The sequence below is a fragment of the Schistocerca piceifrons genome, chromosome 1 (genome assembly GCF_021461385.2).
Source record: "Schistocerca piceifrons isolate TAMUIC-IGC-003096 chromosome 1, iqSchPice1.1, whole genome shotgun sequence".
In the NCBI taxonomy this organism is placed as follows: domain Eukaryota; kingdom Metazoa; phylum Arthropoda; class Insecta; order Orthoptera; family Acrididae; genus Schistocerca; species Schistocerca piceifrons.
The window spans coordinates 709,343,022-709,368,946 of NC_060138.1; the positions used below are offsets into that span (position 1 = coordinate 709,343,022).

At 43.4% G+C, this 25,925-nt stretch overlaps 1 protein-coding gene across 1 annotated transcript; it reads left to right on the forward strand.

The window, feature by feature from the left end:
* Positions 1-41: 41 nt before the first annotated feature.
* On the forward strand, positions 42-22,302 carry LOC124791128. Its single transcript, XM_047257836.1, has 3 exons — positions 42-293; positions 10,456-10,654; positions 21,994-22,302. Exons 1-3 carry the CDS (start codon positions 156-158, stop codon positions 22,053-22,055), a joined length of 399 nt encoding a protein of 132 aa, XP_047113792.1. The 5' UTR covers positions 42-155; the 3' UTR covers positions 22,056-22,302.
* The last annotated feature ends 3,623 nt before the right edge of the window (positions 22,303-25,925 follow it).

Sequence of the window (25,925 nt, forward strand, 5' to 3'; positions counted from 1 at the left end):
TAAGCAACAGTAGTACAGTACAGTACGTCAGTACAGTACTCGGTACACACTCACGTCTCACTAGTCAGTAGTCAGTACGGGTGTCTGTGGGGACATATGCCAGACCTGTGGTGTAGGAATGGAAACTTGGATGCAGTTGAGTGAGAGTAGTGACCATGACAGACAGAAGGAAAAATAAAGTCGTTTCCCCACATATTGCAGCACTTGTCGCTAAGCAAAGGATCCTTTATCAACACCAGTCATTTCTCGAATCGTGCATAAGATCTATTAGAGATGCAAAACACAGAGTTGAGGTAAGAAACGGTGTAACATTATAATTAAGATTAACTAGCGTTATGAAAATAATGTAATTGAATAGTTTAAATTTTTTTATCAAATTAAAACTATATAGTTCTTGAGACTTTTTCAAGCCTCAAACATCCATGATGTATAAATCGGTGTGTTGTGCATTCTTGTAGGTTTTCGTTTTCAAATGTGACTGTATCACAAGATGGTTAGTTGTTAAAATATAATACGAAATTAATAACATTACAGACAACATAATTCTCCTCACATTTATCGGTAACTTTTACCAGCAGGCTACAAAAAATATTTTTCCTCTAAAGGCCTACATCTTTAGAGACGTTCCTCCCACCCAAGTGAATGTTTCATCAAAGAGACACGGTTTTCAATAAGTTTGTTTTGATAAACGTACAGGAAACAGTGTGTATAACAATACTTTGAAAGCAAGGACCGTTACCGCCAGCCTTTACGGAAAGTGAAGCTAAGCTCATTTGCACTTCCTTCGTACAGTTTCTGTCCTGAAATTTTTTTGTTTCAATATAATGAACTTCTGGCCGTAATTTTATTTATAGCCAACAATTAGGCCGGAAAAGTACCTTTTAAAAAATGCCTTTCATTTAGTAGGCGGAAAAACGACCCCACACGGTCGTACGGGTTTATATTTGCTTATAAAATATATGCTGTATTCTGAAGTTCATATTACTGTTATTAACAGGTGAACTACGTATTTATCTCGTCAAAGCATTATTATATACTCTAGTATTCATTTAAGTGTGTACTAGAATATAAATTCAAATAATTAGTCATATGTCAACAGTCATTGAGAAATTATTAGTGATAATGTGACAGACTATGATAATAAGTTGTAGGAAAACTATGATTTAAAAATCACTAACAATAATGTAACAGACCAAGAACATATTACTTAAAAAATTCAAGCAATTTTGTGGTTCAAAGAACATAAGTATACATTGTATTTTTCGTAACAGGTTTTGGCAATTTTATTACGTGACGTTAATCTACACGTCATTCCAACTCAAATCACCCAATAAAAAATAAATTTTACACCCACCTCCTTAGATGTTCATGAAATTTGGCTCAAATGGTTCTAATACCATCCTGACTACACCTGCAAATTTTTTTGCTGTATCTCTTAGTTTTTTTATAGATTTTTAAAGTTTTTATGTTTTACATTTTCCGAACCTTCGGAAATGGTAAATTTAATGGGTCAACAGAAGCGTCCGATCCCACGCGTCGGCTTTGACCCGTGACGTAAGGGTGTTGTCGTGTGTGACGTCATGACGGCGCGGAGTTTGGTTTGAGTGTGGCTGTCTCCAGTTCTGTTTTATCTTATTTTATTTACTTTTCTGACCTGTTCGTTCTATCCCGTGAAATTTTTTTTAAAAAGACAAAAACACTAATCAGCTACTGAAGCACCTTTATCTTCTATAGGTTGCAGGGGTTACGACCCCTGGGGAGGTGGGTGGGTATTCATGCATGGCTGTCTTCACTTACACGTTGTAGCTACGCAAGGCGTCTAAATTTGTTTATATTTAGTTTGCCCCCACCCAAAACACCCCATTTCCCGCGCTTGTCCCGTTAGTGTCATTAGGCTTCTTGTGGAAAGTGTGTGTGTTTTTGTTTCCGCCATATTTGTGACGTCATGGGTCAAAGCAGACGGGCGGTATCGGACGCTTCCGTATTTCCAATTTAATTTGTATTAGAAACTTTAAAATTGCTTATCTTAAAAACTCTTTTAGATAACATCATGAATTTTGCAGCAAGTTTGTTTATTATACATATTTGAAGATAAAAATGGTACTATTAAAATATATTAATATTTACGACTCTTGTATAACCCAACTGATTGCTTGAAACATTGAATTTTTTGAGTAATTTCGTCTTTTTTAATAAACATTAATGCTGATTCAAACTGTTTTTCCACTTCATCCAAGAGCTTTCAGTTCTTTTGATACAGTCTTTTTTTGAAGTAATACATTCTTCCAGTGCCACTTGATTGAGGTGCGTTTACTACACAGACTATGTGCTCCAAAGGCACTATGCAAGAATCTTCTCTTTCAGGCCAATAAAATGATGCAGCTGGTCCTGAAGGATGTGGAAATAGAATTTCTGCATCTTCTTCATCATTGAATATTGTTTTTACCAGTCCAAAGTACCAGTTACCATCATAATTTGCAGCCACATAGCTATTTATGGATGGTTCAACACGAACCCAATCAGAAGAAGAATGGAAAGAAAAGACTAAGGAAGGTTTTACACTATCTGTAGTCCTTCTAATTTCAAGGTTGTTTGTTGGAAGTGGTTTGAAGTTATGAAAACTCCTTGTTCCAGGAATGGTTCGGGTTGCTGGAAAACGTTTTTCTAGTTTTAACCGTAGCAAATCAGCTTCTTTTTTGTCAATAAAGTGAAAATGAATGTTTTCAATATTTTTTTTCACAAAACTTGTACACATTGATTGCTGTCATTATTTGTTCTTCGTCTGAAAGCTGTAGACTGGCTTTCCTTAAAATTCTTTTAATAGTTCCTCCTAGGCCATCACAAATTGACTTCCCATGACTTGTTGCAAAAAAAGTGTGTTGGGCCTTCAAATTAAAGTCTCTCAAGTGTACAAATTTTTTAAAACTGTTTCTATTTTTGTACTGCCCAGCACAACCATCTGTAAAGTAGTGAACTGAGTCAATGTCAGTATGATGTAATGACAGCCACTTTGTAATTTCTTTTGGTACAAAGTTAACAAAACCAGTGTCATGTTCTTGGTCATCACTAATAAAACAGCAGTTGGAAACAAAAACATTGTTTTCCTCATTTCCTAGAAAAACTCCAACTGGGTGTAGAGTACAACCACCTCTATTCCAGTGGTAACTTTGGATCTCATTTTGTATAACAAAGGAATAATTTTCACTGAAATCCATCACAATAATTGGTGTGTGGGTGGTGGGTCTTCTTTCAATTTTTTAAAGGCTGCTGATTGGGATTTTGCTATAAACGAGTGCGGGGTGAGCTTTTCCAATGACCTAACCAGTAAAGAAATGTAGTCTTAAACACTGATAGACTGTTTGATCATTTCTGCCCTGTCTGTGTTAACCCACTGACTGATTACAATTTCTTCTTCTAAATCATAATCTTCACTTATTTTTTCAGTTAAGTACTCAGTTAGTGCAGTATTTGCAGGTCAGCTGTCGCAATGATGTAGCATGCAGTTTTGGTTTTCCATGTTGCACACAAGCATCTTAATTAGGTCTTTATAAGATTCTCCAATTTTCACAACATCCAGTAATAGTTGAACATTCTGGTGGATACTGCATACACATACAGTGTGTGTGCCTGCAGCACCAGCAAGGATAAACCATTTAGGTCTCAAGAAACAAAATTTTGAAAATCCTACTTCTACCTCAGGATTCTCCCATTTGAAAGAATAATGAGTCTTTTTTTGCATGTACACATTTTACTTTGTCTTTTGTTCCAGGTAGCACTCTGGAACTTTCATCCTTTAATAAAAATCTGTTACAAGTCTTACTGTATTTTCAGAAAGAGTTTTACCATTTTTTGGACCAGGAGTTTCCAAAATACCCTTTTTCAGATTTTAGCTTTCTAGCTTGTCACACCATGTACTCACATTAAATTCTTTCATCACTTTATTTCGACTCCAAGAATCTGGAGCCAAGGTCAGAATCTGGATTTTTCTAGACCTCCCAACAGATGAAATCTTCTTTCATAAGAGAAATCATTATATCAAAATCCTTTGCTTTCTCAATCACACTTGTATCTTCTTCGTCATCATCAGAACTTGGTGCGTCATATTTTAATGCTTTTGAAACCGCCTTTTTTGCAGTCTTTTCAATACTGCTAACCTTCCTTTTAAAATAAGACCCTTTACATTGTTCTGACAAGCCATGAAGCTTTATCGGTGTTAAACCTAAATTATCAAGAGCAATGTTTGTTTGTACGAGGGATTCATTTCTAGATTCCAATGATTCTAATTCAACCATGACTTCATCATCTGTTTCACTTTCATTGACTTCAACTTTTAATTTTTCCTCACAAAAGTTACGGCATGTTGAGCAAAGCTTTTGTCCAGGTTTTATGCTAATATTTTTTGTCAGTAATTGTTTAGAAAGATCCAAGCCTACACTTCTCAATGATTTTTTGATGGGCTTTTTGTGGTTTTTTAATGGGTCTACACATGATGTTTGATACTTTTCAAAAACATTTAAAAAGTAGTAGCTGTGGTGTGAACATATATTCTTAAATTGACACAGATTAATTTCAGATTGTAAGTGGATCAAATCTTTTTCTTCCTCACTCAATTCAGATACCGGTTGTAACTTTTTTGAAGGTGTGTAGGTTGTTTGGAAACAGTCAGATTTTTTAAATAACCCTACGCTACAGGTTTGAATATCTGACATACTGATTTCGCTTTTGGTCTGATTACTGTTCTGGTTACTTTTATAGGATATTGGAAAAGAATCTCTGTAAACTAAGTAACAGTACTTACTGAAAGTTTGAATAAACTTAATAAAATACCATCCAAGCACTATTTAACACTGTAATAATTTTTTACTTCAAAACACAGGAGTAACAAAACAAAATCCAAGCGTACATTGTTACTCCACGTAGACAAAAACTTATTTTCGGTGTCTAAGTCACTTGATACTTTTTATTTTTAAAATATAATTAATATTATTTTAAAAATTAGATAACTATTAAACAGGTTAAAAAGCCAACATAATTTTTCTTTTATCTAATAGCCTATACAATTAAGAGCATTTTAAAACAAATTTGAGCTTTCTATCAGGTCCGAGACTCTAGGTATTGCAGTTTTTGTAAAACTAAACATCCGTTAGCTAAAAAAAAAAGAAAAAAAACGTAAATATTTTTTTTCACTTGGAAGATTTTAATATATCTTTATGGTAATTTTTTTTAACATTTAGATATAATACACAAACGTATTCCAAAATTTCATACTGATATCTTGAGTATTTTTTAATATGCAAATTTTTTTAGTTGTGAGGACACGTTTAAGTTAAGATTTCAGACTGCTTAAACAACGCCAAATCTAAAAACTTTAAAAATTTATTAAAAAAAACTATAAGAGATAGAGCAAAAAAATTTTACAAGTGCTTTCAGGATGATAAAAGAAGTAATTGTACCAAGTTTCATCAAAATCTGACATGGTTGGTGTCAAGGCCTGGGTGAGTTGACATGTTATGACCCATGATCATAACCATGTAAGCTCTCAGTATTGCAGGGAATTGGAGTAGGTGGATTGTAATATTTGGATCTTTTATGTGACATGGCCTCAGTTTCGTCCACAGGTCATTTCTTCATGGGAGTTGCCATTTCAAGTTGAAATTTCATCAAGTCTTTACCATGTTTGTGTGGAATGTCCTTTCATTTTTGTGGCTAGTCTGTATTCCACCCACCTGTTACTTGTTGCTGATGGAAATTAAGACAGGGGGAGGGGACGGGTAGGCCAGTCCATTTGTGGAATATCCTTCTGTTCCAAGAGCTGCTCCACCTGTGAGTTTGCTGCAGTTGTGCATTGTCATCCATAAAGATGAAGTCAGGGCTGAATGCATGCCTGAAAAGATGCATAGTGAGTAGTAGGACAGTGTCACAATAACGTTAATCGGTGAGTGTACTGCATTCAAAGATTTGGAGGCCAGTATCTCCCCACACCATAACACTGGGACCACCAAAAGGAATTATGTTTGACAATGTTCCTGAATGCATTAAATGTTTACATACGAGGGTATGATCAGAATTGCTTTTCCAGGGTACTGAATTTGCTTTCATCTGAGGAGGGTGCGTGACTCCACTCATCATTGGTCTAGTCCCTATGCTCTTGGCACCATCACAAATGGTGCTGATGATGTGCAGGTGTTAATGGAACACAACATACCGATCATCAGGCAGAAGGACCATCACCATGACACTGTGGAGTATTAGTTTGCGTGCAGTTGCACCTGCTGTTTAATTTGGGTCCATCCTTGAGTGTTGCACAATGTAGTACATAGTGGCAGAAGTGATTGTGGTTCGGAACACTGCTCGTGCGCATGGGAATAGTACTATGAGGAATGCCAAAATCCTGGTCAACACTTGTCACACCATGCCCATTTTCCAGTTTTTTGGTGAGTCTTCCCCCTGTGAAGTCCAGATGTTGTCTCTGTAGCATGTTGTAAAGCAGACCACTATCAGAATGCACTGAAACTGCTCGCTTGACCATTCTTTTCCTGTTCCTTCCACTGCCTCATGTTGTGAAGGCAGTCTCTTCATTTGCTAGTCATGTTGACCTCACGCTCTGTGACATCCAAGTTTCTGTGCAAGACTGAGAGACCTTTGGCGAGATGGTCCCAACTTTCATTCATTTCCAACAAATAGTTAACTTACTTTATCTAGCCTACCCTTAGGTTTTGCAGAGCAGTGTACTTTCATCAAGAATCAATACTGTTAACACTGGCATAAATTCTGCAAAAATGACATTGAAACCATGTAAGAAAAAAAGAATTGTGCAATATCAGTGTCTACGTTCTTTAGAGGTGGAAACAGCTGCTCTGCTAACATTTATAACAGTCAGATACAGACTAGTCAGAAACTGCCTATCGTGCAGAGAAGATTTTTCCTAAAAGAAGAATCCACCAATGTTAATTCTATATCAGCCACATGAAGTTGGAGAGACCACTAATCCTTACTATATGAATATAATATAAATGGATAGATAAAAAAAAAATCTAATCACCAAGCTATGGCAGGGGCGCGCGCCTTCTGGCAGAAGAGTTGAAGGGCAAGGAAGGGGGTTGATGGAAAAGGACTGGAGTGACTTAGGAAAATGGGTACAGTTTAGAAAAGTCACCCAGAATCCCGGGTCAGGGGAGACTTACCGAACGGGATGAGAAGAAAAGAGTGATTGTTGGGAACTGCACTGGACAAGATTTGAAAACCTGATAGCTTAAAGGTGGAAGACAGGGTAACATGCGAGACAGATTGCTGCTTAAAGCTAATTGCATCGTATGTAACAGATGTCAAAGGGGCACGGCGAAAAATAGGTAAGTCAGAAAACGAAATATGTAGAAAACCAAAATGTAGTGAAGAAAGGAGTGGGTACTGTGAATAAATGATAAATGCTGAGACGGAAGGAATTAATGTAAATTAGGGCCAGGTGGGTGGCGAGAACCAAGGACATGTTACAGTGCTAGTTCCCACATGCAGAGGTCTGAGAAACTGGGGTCTGGGGTAAGAATCCAGATGGAGCATATGGTGAAACAGGCACCGAGGTCAGGACACTGGTGTTGTGCAGCATGCTCTGCAACAGCATATTGTGCTTTGCTTGTATATGCTCTCTGCCTTTGTCCATTCATCCTGACTGATAACTGGGTGGTGGTCATGCCAATGTAAAAGGCCAAACAGTGTTTACATAACAAATTTAGAATTCAGGGAATGTTTCATTGTTTTAGTTTTCAGTTAATTTTTTGCAATTTTGACTTGTAAGAACTGATAATGTAACAAATAATTTTACTTTAGATTGCTATTGCAGAACAATATGCAGGGATAAAACATAAACAAGAAAGAGAAAAACACCATAATAAAACAAGTTTCAAAGAAAATGCTTCCATGTAAAACAACAGAACACAGATTGCAAACAAATGTCTGCCAACAGCAAAATGTGTCAAAATCTTTAGGATGAAGACTGTAATACTTGGTAACAGACTGCTTTCGATGTGTGTGAATCACAACTGCCTACATTTCTAATAGGTCGTGGGAAAATATTGTGAATGGTGGTTTGAGAAGTGTTACTTTCAAAGTAAGTTTCCTTTTATGCAAGATGAATTATGTTACAAGTGAGAATGTGCAATCAGTTTCTTAAATCAGTGTGTTTGACTCTCTTTCAAAACTTAACACTTTGAGGAGCAGCCAACTAGCAAAATTTTCGGCCCAAAAAACCAGACATTTGTTATAATTTAAAATTTTACTGGCACATTCGTGTTTGATAATCTTAAAGGATATCACATGCATAAAAAGGTTGATATTAGGCTATGTGTGCAAGGTTAGCTTTTCTTGTAGCTAGACTCTGTGTATATTAATTTAAACATTAACTTTTCCTGTTTGTGTGTTTGCACTGCATAATAGTGATGTTGCTATGGACTGACTACATCATATGTCCTATACTCTGTTGTCATTGGGTGGCGAGATAACATGAAGTGAGCTGTGATTGGCTGACAAAAACATGTTGGTATCTCAATTTCAGTGCTTTGGAAGCTTAACATACTATATTTGGTGGACGTTATATTTATACTTTCATACTACGAAAATGGAGTGTACCTGCGCTCTCTCTCTCTCTCTCTCTCTCTCTCTCTCTCTCTCTCGCTAAATTCCCCCCCCCCCCCCCCTTTCCAGAAAAAATGTATTTTCACACGGGTAAATTTCTTTTTAACCGAGAAATCTGAGAATTTTCGCCTTGTCCATGTATACACTCTGTGAGGACATGCAGCTCTGCTGTGTTGTTTAAAGATGGTGGCACCCTCTTCGGTATATTATTCAGGAGATAATATGCCCTCCCTCCCGCAGTCAGATGTACTGACAGGGACTACTCAAGAGAGCAATGGTATCTGGAAAACTGGATGAACTGGTCTTCTAGGGGTAATATAAGAGTAGTTCTAATAAGAAAATAAGTGTATGGGTGAGCTGGTATGAAGAGCATACTGAACACATCATGGCCAAGATAGGTCTAACTACGAAGCCAATACCCGCCAAATAAGTAAAAGATTATATGCCTACTAGCTATGAAGACTGAGATTGTTTGTGGAGATGACATTGCTGAAGTGGGGTGGCTTGTGTTCCTCAAAGAAAATAGTTGTGCCATAGGTACAACCACTACAGAGGGGAATCTGTGGAGAGAGAGAGCTAACCCTTGGTTCTTGAAGAGGGGCAGCAGCATTTTCAGTAGCTGCAGGGGAAACAGTCTAAATTATTGACTGATCTTGCCTTGTAACATTAGTGATGACCTCGCCATGCTGTTTCTGTGAATGGCTGAAAGCAAGGGGAAACTATTGCTGTTACTTGGTTTTGCTAAGGGCAAGCAGTTCAACTGTGTTGCTTAATGATGATGCATCCTCTGTGATAAAATATTCCAGCAGTAAAATAGTCCCCTGTTCAGATCTGTGGATGGGTCTGCTCAGGATGATGCCATCATCAACCAAAACAAATCTGCCATTCTGATGTTCAGTGTGTGGAATGTTTGACCCAGTAAGTAAGTAGGTAGGTAGGTAGGTAGGTAGATAGGTTAGAAAAGTTACAAAGGGAATGAATAGCTAGCTGTTAATACAGCTGGAATTAGTTAAGTGCAGATGCAGAAGGGATAGGTCTGCTGGTTAGGTCAGTACAGGTTTTGAAATACATTCTTAAGGTTGTACAATGGAAAATTCAGGATGGAATAATGAAAACAATATGAAAAGGATAGATAACTGCTCACCATATAGCAGAGGTGCTGAGTCACAGATAGGCACAACAAAAAGGACTGTCAAACAAGTAAGCTTTTAGCCAAAAAAGGCCTTCATCAGAATGAACGAGTGGAGAGATCCAAGAAGAAATTTGGAAAGGGAATTAATGTTCAGGGAGAAGAAATAATTTTAAGGTTTGCCAATGTCATTGTCGTTCTGTCAGACAGCAAAAGACTTGGAAAAACAGTTAAATGGAGTGAATAGTATCTTGAAAAGAGATTATAAGATGAACATCAACAAAGGAAAAATCAGGGTGATGGAATGTAGAAGAAGCTGTGTAATTAGATTAGAAAATGAGACACGAAATGTAGTATGAGAGCTAAGCTCGCGTTTTTGAGACAGACAAAAGTACTTAATCCAACAGCTGATAATATTCAGCAGTCTTTTTTAATGCATATTCTACTCAGTGCCTTATCTATGTGATGAGCAGACACTCCATCCATTTCTTATTGTTGATGCACAAACTTACCTTACATGCTCATGGTTTCACCTTAAGTTTTTTGTGGAAACACAATACAAGGCATTCCTTTAAACTGAGTGTCACTGTCATATGATGCAGTGTATATCTAAATGTAACAACTCTTTGCAGATGTTCTGGAATATTCTTGTAATGTAATTGCACTTCAACATTTAATGTAGTTGTCATATTTTTCAGCTGGAGCAATTACAGTTAGAACACTTAATACATGGGCTTGAAAATGAAAGTGAACCAGATGATAAGCATTATGATTCAGATGAAAACTTATCAGATATGGAGACTGGCCAGCAAAAAGACATTTATGAGGGTCTTGATTTGAATGACCCGTTCTGTGTTAATCTGCAGCCAGTTGAGTGGGATCTGACTCCTGTAACTGGTGGGTATATCAGCAGATGTTACTAAAACAGATCCAAATACCATTATCATCATCATCATCCCAACCAATCTGTTGTCTTTATAAGAAGCTGTTATGAAGAAAAGCCACTGTTTATAGACCACAGTGTATGAAATAAACATTATAAATTTTACTGTGCTTATCTCAGTGTAGTAGTGCACTGTTATCAGTAATGACACATCTGTTTATTCTGGAACTGCTATTAGGAAAAATCAAACTATGGAACATCCAGGTTTCAATGTCAATAATATTATTGAAAGGATGGAGTGCTACTTATCCTAAAGTGAAATATTGAGTTGCAGATAGGCACAACAAAAAGTGTTACACATTGAGCTTTTGGCCAGTCTTCTTCAGAAAAGAGATGAAAATTCACACAAGCAGGGATACCTCACACGCACATGACCAATATCTCTGGCCAGAATGCAGTGATGTCACATCAAAAGGAAGTAGCTATCTGGAATGATTCAGGGAAGGAGGAGGGATAGCAGTATATGGGTGGAAAGGAAAGGAGTAGAAGAGTCAGCACTGCCTGGACAAGGCTGCCAGAACAGTTCCTCCACTGTTCTTTATTTCTTTCTTTCTTTATTCGTTCTCAATCTCCTATCCTTCCTCGAATGCAGTGTTTGAGATTCCTCTTCATTTATCCTTCCTCCCTGCGCACTCCTGAAGGCTGGGCCACACGTCTGACGTGTAAGAGTTAACTAGGTAATGCATAATACCCAGCCTCAGTTTGACGGTTAGGGTTCACCTGTACCTTTGGTACAGGTCAGGTTTAGCGAAGGGTAATTGCCTGAGGTGTTCCTTTCCCAAATTACCAATTGGTCCCTTTGTCAGTAGTTCAGCAGCTGTGGCCTGAAGTTTAAACACTCACCCAAGGCGGGTGAAGGACACAGTCATACAGACTTGCAACATCAAATTCAGCTCCGTGGTTGCAAAATCACCTAGTGTTATGGTAGTATCCCCATCTCCTCCTCCTCCTCTCCTCCATCTGTGCAAATTATCTGCTACGTAACAGGCAGGCTGGAAAGGATGAAAGGAACACTCCCACAAAGACTGTTTATGTCCCTCCAGCCAGCAAACACCTCAGTCTTCACCTGCCAACTGCCAAGGCTCCAAGAAACCAATCAAAGGCAAATGATCTCCTCCTCCACTGACTTAGAGACCCTCTTCGATGGTGTCATCCCATGATACCCTTGCCAGCCAAACTCCATTTCTCTGCTGCGCACTGCCAATCATTTCTGTGCGCTGAAATCCACTGGAAGACCCAGTGTGAATGCCGAAGCCTTTGTAGATCTCGTGGAGCAGGATCTTCCAGCCTCTGCGGTCTGTGGCAGTGTGTCTTCGAAGGCTGACGCTCAGCAGCTACGGAAGTGAGTACGCTTCTTTTTCTCCCTCCTCCCCTTTCCCTTCATGACTCCTCCTATGGAATGTTTGCGGCATTAGATCCAACAAGGGGGAACTGCAGTTGCTCTTGGAATTGCAGTATCCACTGGTTTTCTGCCTTCAGGCAACAAAATTGCGTCCTTGCAATCGTTTTGATCTGCGTTGCTTTCAGTCTGTTTCGACCTTACCCCCCTCCCCCAAGGACAGCATTCCATCTCATAGGAGTCGTGCTGCTCTTCTAGGTTGACATTCATAGTCAAACCATCTCACTGCACATCCAGATGCAAGTTGTTGCAGTCCGCATTGCCTTACTCGTTTCGTCTTCTCTCTTCGTACCGTCTACATCCGTCTGTCATTCAGTGTCACCAGGGCAGACTTTCTCCAGCTTATTGGGTAACTCCCTCACCCCTTTTTGCTGTTTGGTGACTTCAGTGTGCACCATCCATTTTGGGACTTTCCCAGAACCTGTCAAAGAGGGCCCTCTTGGCCAACCTTCTCAATCAACTCATTCTCATCTGGAGCACCCACATTCCTTTCACACTCCATGCACACCTACACCCATTTGGACATTTTGTTCTGCACTGCCAAGCTTGCCCGTCATCTTGAATGGTCCATTCTCTCAGACACGTACGCAAGCAACCATTTCCCCTGTGCTATCTGTTTGCTGTCTCCTACACCACCTACATGCAAATTCAGTTGGCATGTTTCTAAGGCCAAATGGAGTCTTCACACCTCCCTGGCAACCTACGATGAACAACATTTTCCCAGTTGTGAAGACCAGGTACAATACCTTATAAACATTATCCTTACTACCGCAGAATTTTCCATTCCACACACTTCATGTTTACTGCACTATGCCCTGGTGGACTGAGGCATGCCTGGAGACGCGCTCCATGTTTTTAACACTCACCCTATGATAGTGAACTGCGTTTGTTATAAGCAGTTGCATGCACAATATCGTCATGTTCTTCAGGATATCAAAAAAGCTAACTGGATTTCATTTATTAGTTCTTTTAACAGTCCCACTCTCTTCCATAGTGTGGGCGAATGTCAGGTCCATTCCCCAATTTCCGGCCTGACTGTAGCAGGTGATGTCATAGGGGACCCTATTGCTATCCCCAACACCTTGGGGCGCTATTTTGCAGAGATTTTGAGCTCTGCCCACTATCACCCTGTCTTCCTCCATCGGAAACGAGTGGAGGAAGCTCTGGGGTTACCCTTCAACTTTCAGAATTGTGAATGCTACAGTGCCGCCTTTACTATGCAGGAGCTAGATCACACTCTCACTTCCTCCTGATCTTCCACCCCAGGGCTGGATGATAATAACATTTAGGTGTTGCAGCACATTTATGTTGCAGGCAAGCACTTTTCTGCTTCATACATAAAATTGCATCTGGGCAGATGGCACGTTTCCCAGATGCTGGCATAAAGCCACTGTCATGCCTATATCCAAGCCCGATAAGGATAAACACTTTCTTGCTAGCTACTGCCCAATTTGTCACCAGCTGTGTTACCAAGGTGATGGAACATATGATTCGTGCTCGGCTGGTATGGTGGCTTGAGTCTCACAATCTGCTAACCACTGCACAATGTGGATTTTGAGTGTGCTGTTCTGCAGTTGACCATCTCGTCACTTTGTCAACTCATATCATGAATGGCTTTCTGTGGAATTACCAGACTGTGGCTGTTTTTTTTTTTTATTTGGGGAAAGCCTATGAAACGTGCTGAAGGACTGATATCCTCCATACACTCTACGCATGGGGCTTCTGAGGCCACTTGCTCCATTTCCTTCAGGAATTAAAAAAAAAAGTTTGCAAGGTACATGTGGGTTCTGTCTTGTCTACCTTCATCCAGGAAATCTGTGTGCCTCAGGGTGCCATCGTGAGTGTCACCCTCTTTATCGCCATTAACCCAATATTGTGGCGTCTCCCGCCAGGCATCTCCGGTTCCCTTTTCATTGACAATTTTGCAATGTATTGCAGTTCTTCACAGATTTGTCTCCTTGAGCAGCGTCTTCAATGATGCCTCGATTGTCTTTACTGTGGAGCATCAACAGTGGCTTTCACTTTTCCACAGACAAAACCATTTGTACAATGTTCTTGTGGCATAGTGGGTTTCTTCCACTGTGTTTACATCTTAAGCCTGTTGCTCTTCTGCCTGTTGAAACTACAAATTCCTGGGGCTCATGCTCAGTTAGAAACTTGCTTTGTCCTCCATGTGTCTAACCTGGCCAGCCATTGTACACAGTCCCTCAGTGTCCTAAGTTTCCTCAGTGGTGCTTCCTGGGTAGTGGATCGGACCAACCTCCTTGGTTTGTACTGATCCCTTGTCGATTTGAAACTAGATTACGGATGTTTCGTTTATACATTTGCATGTCCGTGACATCCATTTGGTCACTGGCGCCTTTTACACTCAACTGGTCGAGAGTCTCTATGCAGAAGCTGCTGTACTAATGCTGCCAGACCACTGTGATGTTCTCCTCAGTGGATATGCCTGTCATTTGTCTGCCAAGCCTAGTCACCCATCCTATGCCGCCTCCAATGACTCCTTCGACTGCCAGTATGGGGTGTGTACCTCTTCTGCTACATCCTGAAGTTAACTTCGTTACTGCACTGGCAGCTTAAGTTCACACTACCTGCCACTTTCCCAATATGTGTGACCCCTGCACCGCCTTGGCTTTGTGCAGAGGCCCGTGTTCACCTTGGACCCTTTGTAGCTGGTTCTCAGGGATGTGTGAGGATATGGCATGGCAAATATATTTATGGACTAGGTTTCTGGGGACAGTGCCTACCTGTGAAGGACTTTGTGAGACTTTCAGCATACTGGCTGATGTGTTGGCAGAAGAGCCAACACCGAGTTGCTAGAGGAGGCCGAAATGCACGCGTTTAAGCTCACGCAGACTGGCGTGACGTCTGGAACAGTTAAAGGAGTTGAGTATACTAAATAAAGTACGGAGCTCGTGGAATACTTAACTTTAATCCATAATTGGAGAACATTGCTGTTGATGATACATAATTACAATCTCAATATAAACTGGTAATGGCGCCTTGCTAGGTCGTAGCAAATGACGTAGCTGAAGGCTATGCTAACTATCGTCTCGGCAAATGAGAGCGTATTTGTCAGTGATCCATCTCTGGCAAAGTCTGCTGTACAACTGGGGCGAGTGCTAGGAAGTCTCTCTAGACCTGCCGTGTGGCGGTAGCCCGTGTGGTGGGGTCGCTATGTACCCTTTTGGTTGAGCCCCCTGAACACACAGGGATCACACTTCTGATACCTGAGCTGTGACCTCCTCATGCATGCCTTGGAGTGGTTGCTCGTCATCCTGGAGCATCGGAACTCCCGGCAATGGCCGCCGTGCCAGACGGCCCTTGCTGTGGCTGGGTGGCGCCCGTGAGGAGAGCCCCTGATCGGAGTGGGTGGTATCAGGGCGGACGCTATGCAGATGAAACGCATAAGGGTCCAAACCTCTGGCCGCTCTTCTGCGGCCGTCTCTCTGCGTGGTACTGATTCCTCAAGTGCTGCTTCTCTTGCCCCTTTGGCCTTCCCTTCCGTGGCTACCCCCTGGGAGGAGGGTCAGGCCCGTCGTCTAGGGGCAAAACCTTTCCCCCGTTATCTAGTTTGCACCAGGACTGATGGAGATACTTTCACCAGTGTCAAACCTTTATTCTTTGTGGAACACATTGAAGACAAGTTCGGCGAAGTGGACTCCCTGAGCAAGATGCGGTCGGGTTCGTTACTGATAAAAACTGCTTCGGCTGCCCAATCTGCGGCCCTTCGTGCCTGTACCCATCTTGTCACAAGTCCCGTGTCCATTACCCCTCACCAGTCTCTAAATATGGTACAAGGTGTGATTTTTCACAGAGACCTCATCCTTCAAACTGATGAGGAACTTCGGGACAATCTCGGACGGCGGGGTGTTCACTTTGTTCGGCGTGTTCAGAAGGGTCCTAAAGATAATCGTATTGATACTGGTGCCTTTATCCTGGCCTTTGAAGGGGATACCCTTCCTGAGAAAGTTAAGATTATGGTCTATCGCTGTGATGTGAAGCCGTACATCCCACCTCCTATGCGGTGTTTCAAGTGCTTGCGTTTTGGCCACATGTCTTCTCGCTGTACCCAGGACCCTCTCTGTGGTGACTGTGGACGTCCACTCCATGAGGGGAGTCCCTGTGTTCCCCCTCCTGTATGTGTAAATTGTCATGGTAGTCATTCTCCACGTTCAGCAGATTGCCCAGTCTATAAGAAAGAAAAAAAGATACAGGAGTATAAGTCTCTTGATCGTTTAAGCTACACAGAGGCCCGTAAGAAATATGCACGATTGCACCCTGTGTCCATGACATCTAGTTACGCCTTGGTTACATCTTCATCCCTTCCTCCCCCTTCCTTACCCCCGTCCCGGACCCCTCTCCTTCCCCCCTCCCCTGCGGCTCCCACACCTTCTCCTCTGGGCGCCGCTCCCCCTCCCCAGCCGGAGAAGTGTCCCACTCCTTCGGCGTCTGCCGGTCAAGGGCGCCTCTCCCGGGATGCCCCTTCCCGGCACCTTCCAGGTCAAAGGTCTGCTGCAGCGCGGCGACCGCGAGAGCCGCGGTCTATCGGCCCCCAGGTCGCCCGGTCTCTTTCTGTTCCTGATCTTGCTGCAGCTGGCTCCATTATGCCACACAGCCCTCCTCGATCTCAGCCTGAAAAGAAGAAGAAACATAAGTCCCGGGACAAAGAGCCTCTGGTGTCACCGGAGGTCCCTTCCCCGGCTTCACAACCGGATTCTGACCTGTTGTTTATGGATGTCGCCCCCTCCTTGTCGGTGACGGGTGGGGACCCGGCGGTATGACTGGATTTAGCGTGTTCAGCCCTCATTTAAACCATCGTTCTGTGGTTCTCCAATGGAATTGTAATGGCTACTATCGTCACCTTCCGGAATTGAAATCCCTTCTTTCGTCCTACTCAGCAGCTTGTGTGGTTCTCCAGGAATCTCATTTTACTGATGCTCACTCACCGACCCTCCGTGGGTTCCGTGTTTTCTGTCGAAATCGGGTCGGACCCTTGCGGGCTTCTGGTGGCGTTTGTACGTTGGTCCGTACAGACATTGCTAGCACGTGGATTCCTCTCCAAACTACATTGGAAGCAGTTGCTGCTAGGGTCCACTTAGACTCTGCAGTCACAGTATGCAATCTTTATCTCCCTCCTGACAGGACTCTTACACCTGCTGCCTTAACCACCCTTCTTCAGCAACTTCCTCCTCCCTTCCTCCTCCTTGGGGATTTTAATGCTCATCATCCTTTGTGGGGCAGTGCCTTTCCATCTAGACGAGGTCTTCTTATCGACCAATTTATTGCAGACCACGACCTGTGCCTTCTTAATGATGGCTCCCCTACTCATTTCAGTGCTGGTCATGGTACCTTTTCTGCCATTGATCTTTCTCTTTCTTCTCCCTCTCTCCTCCCTTCATTACACTGGTCGCCACACGACGACCTTTGTGATAGTGACCATTTCCCGTTGATTATCACGCTCCCTTCCCGCTCCCCGATGGAGAGGTTACCTCGTTGGTCTTTCCACCGCGCCGATTGGCCTCTATATACTGCACAGGTCGAGTTTTCTCCCTCTTTGTCGGGTTGTATTGATGGCGTCCTACGTGACATGTCTGACGCGATTGTTCGCGCTGCTAACCTTGCTGTCCCGCGCTCATCTGGACAATTTCGTCGTCGGCAAGTCCCGTGGTGGAGTACGGCCATTGCCATTGCCATCCGTGATCGCCGTCGAGCTTTGCAACACTTTAAGAGGCACCCATCTGTAGCCAGCCTTTCTACCTTTAAGCGCCTTCGCGCTAAAGCCCGTTATTTAATCAAACAGAGCAAGCGGATATGTTGGGAACGATTCGTTTCTTCCCTTGGTTCCACTGTCCCTCTGTCACGGGTATGGGCTACACTTCGCTCTCTCCAAGGTTGCCATCGGCAGTCCACCCTCCCAGGCCTTCACCTCCCAGATGGCATTTGTACGGACCCATTAGTTCTTGCAGAACATCTTGTGACCCATTTTGCAGTGGCATCAGCGTCGGCCTCCTATCCAGCTGCTTTCCTTCATCAAAAACAGCAGGCTGAAGCTGTCACCTTATGTTTCACCACTTGTGAGTCAGAATCTTACAACGAACCTTTCACTGAATGGGAATTTCTTTCTGCTCTATCTGCTTCTCATGATACGGCTCCTGGCCCAGATTCCATTCATAACCAGCTGCTTCAACATCTCAGTGCTCCACAACGGCACCATCTTCTTCGGGTGTTTAACCGTATCTGGCTCCAGGGTGACTTCCCTTCTCAGTGGAGGGATAGCATTGTGGTTCCTGTCCTTAAGCCTGGTCAGAACCCCCTATCTGTTGACAGCTATCGGCCAATTAGTTTGACCACTGTTGGTTGTAAGTTACTTGAACGGCTGGTAGCCCGTCGGCTCACTTGGGTCCTCGAATCTCGGGATCTATTGTCCCCTTACCAGTGTGGCTTTCGAGAGGGACGATCTCCAATCGATCATTTGCTTCGCTTGGAATCCGCAGTTCGGCAGGCTTTTTCCCAGCGCCGCCATTTGGTTGCAGTGTTTTTTGACCTTCGCAAGGCCTATGACACGGCCTGGCGCCATCACATCTTACTAACCCTTCATCAGTGGGGTCTTCGCGGCCCACTCCCGATTTTTATCCGCCAGTTCCTGATCCATCGGTCATTCAGAGTTCGAGTTGGTACTGCTTTTAGTTCTCCACGGACCCAGGAGACGGGCATCCCACAGGGTTCTGTCTTGAGTGTCCTTCTTTTCCTCATTGCTATCAATGGACTTGTGGCCTCTGTCGGTCCCTTGGTCGCCCCTGCCCTGTATGTGGATGATTTCTGCATTTGGGTTAGTTCCTCCTCGATGCCATCTGCAGAACGGCAGCTCCAGGTGGCTATACGGCGTGCCTCTGCATGGACCCTCTCCCACGGGTTTCAATTCTCTCCTTTAAAATCGCGGGTGGTCCACTTCTGTCGCCGTACTACGGTCCACCCTGATCCAGAGCTCTATCTCGCTGCACAAAGATTGCCTGTGGTTCCACAGTTTCGTTTCCTAGGTCTTCTTTTCGACAACAAGCTCACTTGGCTGCCCCATATCAGACTCCTGAAGGTAGGATGTTTCCGTAAACTCAATGTCCTTCGCTTCCTTGCCCACTCCTCCTGGGGTGCGGACCGTTCCCTCCTCCTCCGTCTTTATCGTGCTCTAGTTCTGTCACGTTTGGACTATGGTTGTCAAGTTTATGGTTCAGCTGCTCCTTCCACGCTGCACGTGCTGGATCCAGTCCACCATCGTGGTATCCGTTTGGCCACCGGTGCCTTCCCTACTAGCCCTGTTGATAGTCTCCTGGTTGAAGCTGGGATCCCCCCCCTTTCTGTTCGGCGGTCCCAGCTTCTGGTGTCTTATGCCCTTACTATCCGTTCTTCTCCCGCTCATCCTTCCTATTCTATCCTATTCCCAGACCATGGACGTCGCCCGCCTGACTCCCGCCCTCGGGGGGGTTTACCGGTTGGGCTGCGCCTTGCGTCTCTTACCCGTGATTTTCGGCTTCCTTCTTTGTCCTGTCTTCCTCGCTCCCTCCCCTCCACCCCTCCTTGGTTAGTTCCTCGGCCTCGAATTCGGATGGATCTCCGCCGCGGTCCGAAAGATTCCATCCCCCCGGTGGTGTTCCGTTCCTTTTTCCGCCAAATTTTATGGGAGTTTCGGGATGCTGTTGTTTTTTACACTGATGGCTCTAAATCTGCTGATCATGTTGGGTATGCCTTCACGTCCTTCGTTGGAACGGAAAATCATCTACTGCCACCCTCATGTGGGGTGTTTACTGTGGAATTGATGGCAATTTCCCGGGCCCTTACCTTTATTAAACAATCCCAACACAACCGCGTTTTGTTATGTACGGACTCGATGAGTGGCCTTCTTGCTATTGACCGGTGTTTTTCGCGCCATCCCTTGGTCTCTGCCATCCATGACCATCTCGCTGATCTTCACCGTGCTGCTTGTTCCATTGACTTCTTATGGGTCCCGGGCCATGTGGGTATCCCGGGTAATGAGCTCGCTGATCGTTTGGCTGGGGGAGCAGTTACTTACCCCCCGTTTTCTGTAACCCCTCCTGCAGCGGATTTACGGCTTCACATCAAATCCCACTTTGCACAGTCATGGGCCAATTCTTGGGAGGCTACTCCACTGTCTAATAAACTTCGTGCCATTAAGGTGAATACAGGCCCATGGCGTTCTTCCTTTAGCCTCTCCCGCAAGGACTCGACCACACTGTGTCGTCTCCGCATTGGCCATACCAGGCTGACCCATGGTTTCCTTTTGCGTGATGAGCCACCCCCGCTATGTGGTTGTGGAGCCTTCCAGTCAGTGGCCCACATTTTGGTTGAATGCCCCCTTCTTTTGGCTCTGCGTGCTAAGTACAGACTCCCCCACACTTTACCTTTGATGTTGGCTGACGATTCCCGGATGGTCTCTCTGGTTCTAGGTTTCCTCCGGGAGAGTGGTTTTTATTCTCAGTTTTAAAGTTTTTAATGTCCCTCTGGTGTTGGGGCAGGGCGGTGAGTGTTTGGGTGTCTCCCACTGTAGGCAGTGTTCAGAGATTCCCGATTCACCTCCCTGACCGGAATCCTCTTTTCTTTCCCTTTTACTCTGTTTTTACCCCTTCTTTTTAAGGCTTGGTTAGTTTTTCTATTCCCATACGTACTTTCTGCATTATAGCAGTTGTACCTTTTAAGTCACAGCTGTTTCAGCATAGTGTTGGGTTCGTTCTCTTGCCAACTTCCCTCATTTGTTTTTACTAATGACAACGTGACTGCCCTTTTACGTTTCCCCTTTATCCGTTTTATTTTTCTGACTATACTGAGATGTCCCGTTAGCAGAATGGAGTCTATTTGAAACAAGGGACTGATGACCTTGCTGTTTGGTCCCTTTAACCTCAAACAACCAACCAACCAACCGTGTGGCGGTGCCCGGTCTGCAATCACTGACAGTGGCGACACGCAGTTCCGACGTATACTACCGGACCACGGCCGATTTAAAGGCTACCACCTAGCAAGTGTGGTGTCTGGCAGTGACACCACACTGGCATACTGGGCAAGGGAGTTTGTGTCACTGCAGCCATGCTGTCCCCAAGTGGCCATGCTGTATGTGAGGAATTTTTTTGGTGTTGGAAGAGATGGCAGCTGTTGAAATGCAGGTACTTTTGGTGGGTTTAATGTGGACAGATATGGGAATAAATCCGTCAGAGAAAAGGTTGTCAGCGTTCAGAGGAAGACCAGGTGAAGCAGATTAGAGGGAAGGTGTTAAGATTGTGAAGGAATGAAGGTAAGGTGTCTTGGCCCTGAACCAGACCAATGGTTTGAGTTTTGGGAGGCTAGGAAGATTTCCTCTAGGTGGCCCATAAATGGGTTGGCGTTGGAGGGTGTCATGATTGTTCATGGTTGTGCCTCAGTTCCATTGCTTTCTGGCCAGAGACAGTGGTCATGTGTGCTTACTTGTGTGAATAATTTTTCTGAAAAAAGCTGTAGCTGAAAGCTCGAAGTGTGATACTGTTTTCATTGTGCCTGTCAGAAACTCCTGTCAATACCGTAAGTAGCAATGTACCCTTTTCGTAATATTCTTGATATTCTGAAACTGCTGATTTTATAATATTAGATTACGTATTTGTATCAGTTGCAAGGGTATCTTTCTGTTGTCTGTAGCAGTTTTCCACAGTGAATGTCCTGCCTTATTTTCTTGTTCATTCATTCTCACTAGTGATTGTAACTCACATTGAGTGAAAGCTAATCCAAAAATTTAAGATCACAATTGTTACAAGAGAGAAAGTACAAACAGAAGTATTAACTGTCTCCCATAACATACAAGCAGTTTAAATTTTTTACACATTCATCTGTAGCCCTAACAAACTTATAAAACAGTTACAGATGAAGCAGTAAATGTTGATGCAGATGCCAATACGAGGGACCTGCTGCAACTCTGATGTGTTTGGAAGGCTATACTTTGACAACTGAAGGAAGGGAATGTCAGAAATTTTCTGATGCACATGCTATGAAGAACAGAGTCAGGTTTTTGTATAGAGTGACTGTAGCTGACCACATTCAGTGCAAAATAATTTCCAAAGATAAACACATTATTTAAAGCTAAGTTTGTTTCTAAATTTGTATTGTACTTTATTGTATTGTATTGTTCATTAAAGAAATAAATGAAGTTAAATGCATATACTGAAAGGCTGGTTTCAATGGGACTTTCCTGATCATTCTGCTTATTACAGATGTAAGTCTGCCTTGAAGCAGATTCCTCTCCCTAAATAAGTGGAGTTCAACAGTCAGAAATACTAAAATGGAGTTATTCTGATGACAAGAATTACTAGGTCAAGTCATGGATCAGTTATTGCAAAACCAAATTGAACACATTTCACCCGAAATATTCCATACAAGGATGAGCAACTTCATTCCCATATACATCTACATCTACATTTATACTCCGCAAGCCACCCAACGGTGTGTGGCGGAGGGCACCTTACGTGCCACTGTCATTATCTCCCTTTTCTGTTCGTCGCGTATGGTTCGCGGGAAAAAAGACTGTCGGAAAGCCTCCGTGCACACTCTAATCTGTCTAATTTTACATTCGTGATCTCCTCGGGAGGTATAAGTAGGGGGAAGCAATATACTCGATACCTCATCCAGAAACGCACCCTCTTGAAACCTGGCGAGCAAGCTACACCGCGATGCAGAGCGCCTCTCTTGCAGAGTCTGCCACTTGAGTTTGCCAAACGTCTCCGTAACGCTATCACGGTTACCAAATAACCCTGTGACGAAACGTGCCGCTCTTCTTTGGATCTTCTCTATCTCCTCCGTCAACCCGATCTGGTACGGATCCCACACTGATGAGCAATACTCAAGTATAGGTCGAACGAGTGTTTTGTAAGCCACCTCCTTTGTTGATGGACTACATTTTCTAAGGACTCCCAATGAATCTCAATCTGGTACCTGCCTTACCAACATTTAATTTTATATGATCATTCCACTTCAAATCGTTCCGCACGCATACTCCCAGATATTTTACAGAAGTAACTGCTACCAGTGTTTGTTCCGCTATCATATAATCATACAATAAAGGATCCTTCTTTCTATGTATTCGCAATACATTACATTTGTCTATGTTAAGGGTCAGTTGCCACTCCCTGCACCAAGTGCCTATCCGCTGCAGATCTTCCTGCATTTCTCTACAATTTTCTAATGCTGCAATTTCTCTGTATACTACAGCATCATCTGCGAAAAGCCACATGGAACTTCTGACACTATCTACTAGGTCATTTATATATATTGTGAAAAGCAATGGTCCCATAACACTCCCCTGTGGCACGCCAGAGGTTACTTTAACGTCTGTAGACGTCTCTCCATTTAGAACAACATGCTGTGTTCTGTTTGCTAAAAACTCTTCAATCCAGCCACACAGCTGGTCTGATATTCCGTAGGCTCTTACTTTATCAGGCGACAGTGTGGAGTTATTCTGATGACAAGAATTACTAGATCAAGTCATGGATCAGTTATTGCAAAACCAAATTGAACAAATTTCACCCGAAAGATGTGGTATTAAGTCATGAAACATGTTAATCAGGACCCCATCCCCTCCTGTTCTTCACTCGAGGTGTTGTAGGGGTTATTTCTGTATGGGAGAACTATATAACTGATTGTGCAATGCAAGCTTTCATGGCCTACGATGAAAATTGAATGGAACAGGAAATGAAATGACTAGTAGTGTTACAAGGTACCCTCCACCACACAGCAGTGTCTTGCAGAGTACTGCTGTGCCACGAATAAGTGTAGGTGTGTATTTGGGAAATTCTTGTAAATCAAATGCAGCTATGGCTGAAAGGTAGTAGTTAAGGGACCGATTGGCACATCAGATGGCAGGCATGAGATATGTTGATATTTTGCAAACGATTCTGTGAGGCAGTTTTACGACACCACTCATAGGCTAGAAAGCACAACCCGGCAGGCACAGTATACAACTGGGAAGTAATCAGGGCAGCACAGGGCACCAGCATGCTGTGAAGAACCCATATATTGCAGTTAAAACAGTGTCAAGTGACCTGTGTAGGGACCAAAGTGGGCTGAGGAAAGCTGATGATGTAATTAGCAAAGAGCACTACACTTGTTCTCTCCAAAGGAACTACATCAAAGGTGTAGGGAAAGGATGTATAAATAAATGAGCCAAGAGGCTCAAAGCAGGCTGTAATAACACAATTTTGTCCGCGTCTAGGATCAGAGAGAATGACAGTTGTTAAAGTTGCAGGCCAGCCACGATGACCTTTTGGTGATGGATATTGGTGGCCAACAGGCCTGCTGAAGCTACCTCCAACCTCCGCTGCATGGGCAAGTCATTGCTGTGGTGGGGCACGTCGCACCTTGACGCTACAACAGTGAGAGGGCTGCTATCTTCCACTCTCTGGGCAGCATCATCTGGTGGACCGCAAGCTGCCATCTGCTGGGGCACACCCATGGTGTGCACTCGTGGCCTCCCAGATACAGAGCTGTCTGTGGGCACTGAATGAGGTGCCCTGGGCAGACGCCCAGAGCTGCTAAGGCTTACTAAGACAGCAGTTGGCTGCTTCCCTTCGACACGCTACGTGTAATCCACGAGTCGCACTTGAGGGAGCAGTCAGCCATGTCCCAGGCCATGGGCACACTTCACGCATGCAGTGGCCACTAAGCCGTGGCGCGAGCAGGATCGCTACGTTTGTAAGGCTGGCCAACCAGACACTGCAGAATCCGGCATTCGAGATAGCACTGACCGTGCACGCTGCACAGTACCAACGCCTACTTGAGCGCAAGGCCATCTGCGTACCTTCAATGTAATAAAGTTAGTGACACATGTGCCTGTGCTTATCTGCACAATTTGGCATGAATCATCCCTCTCTCCCAAAACCATACCTCTGTCATTCTGACGTATTACACCCCCCGAGCTCGGTGGGTTGTAGTAGTATTTCTGTAGACATAGGTAGAGCTATCCACCACATTAGCCTGTCACATTACTGGTAGTACAGAAATGCTAAAAAATAAAGAATGTAGCATATAGAAGCGTGCTCTAAAACCGCTCACCTAGAAAAACAGATCTGGAAAAGACACATCGTATGATAAAATGGAATCAAAATTGTAAATCTTTTGTCCAGCATAGCCTCGGCAAAAGTTCGAGACACAGTTATCATCAAGGAATCAGTAAATTTTGTCCCAAGTTAGTTTTTTCCCCCCATTACAACACAAACCTGTTGCTTAGGTGTGGTAGTTTCAGAACTTGCTAACCATGCAGCACAACAGATCCAGAAACTGAAAGAGAATCAGTGAGGTTAATTTAAAGTACTTGTTTAATGATCACATTGAAACATTGCAAAAGCCATAGCAACAGCCATACTGCTTTTCTAAGGTACAGGATAAATTAGTTACTGTTTGCAATAAAGCTGAAGATTGCATTGACTGCTGTCAACCCATTAGAAGTTGTTGTGAATGGCTGTGCTGAGTGAACTATTGAGAATCATGTGTGAGAGATACCAAAGGTACCTCCCACGAAAACACACTCTTCTCCAGGAAATATTGGACAGTCAACAGTTAGAATAAGTTGTGAGTTAATAGTACATTTCAGGGTACTGTGTAGAGGTGGCAAGGAGCAGGGAGAACTTGAGGACCTACACTTCTCTCTGTTGCCAACAGGTTTAAACCTACTGAAATTGACTGACAAATGTGATACAATTCTCCTGTAGGGTAGCCTGCTTTGTCCCCTAGCTGGGGAAGTCAATAGAAAAGGGCAGGGGGAGCGTATCTGTTATTTGCTGGTAGTTAAAAGAGGTGGC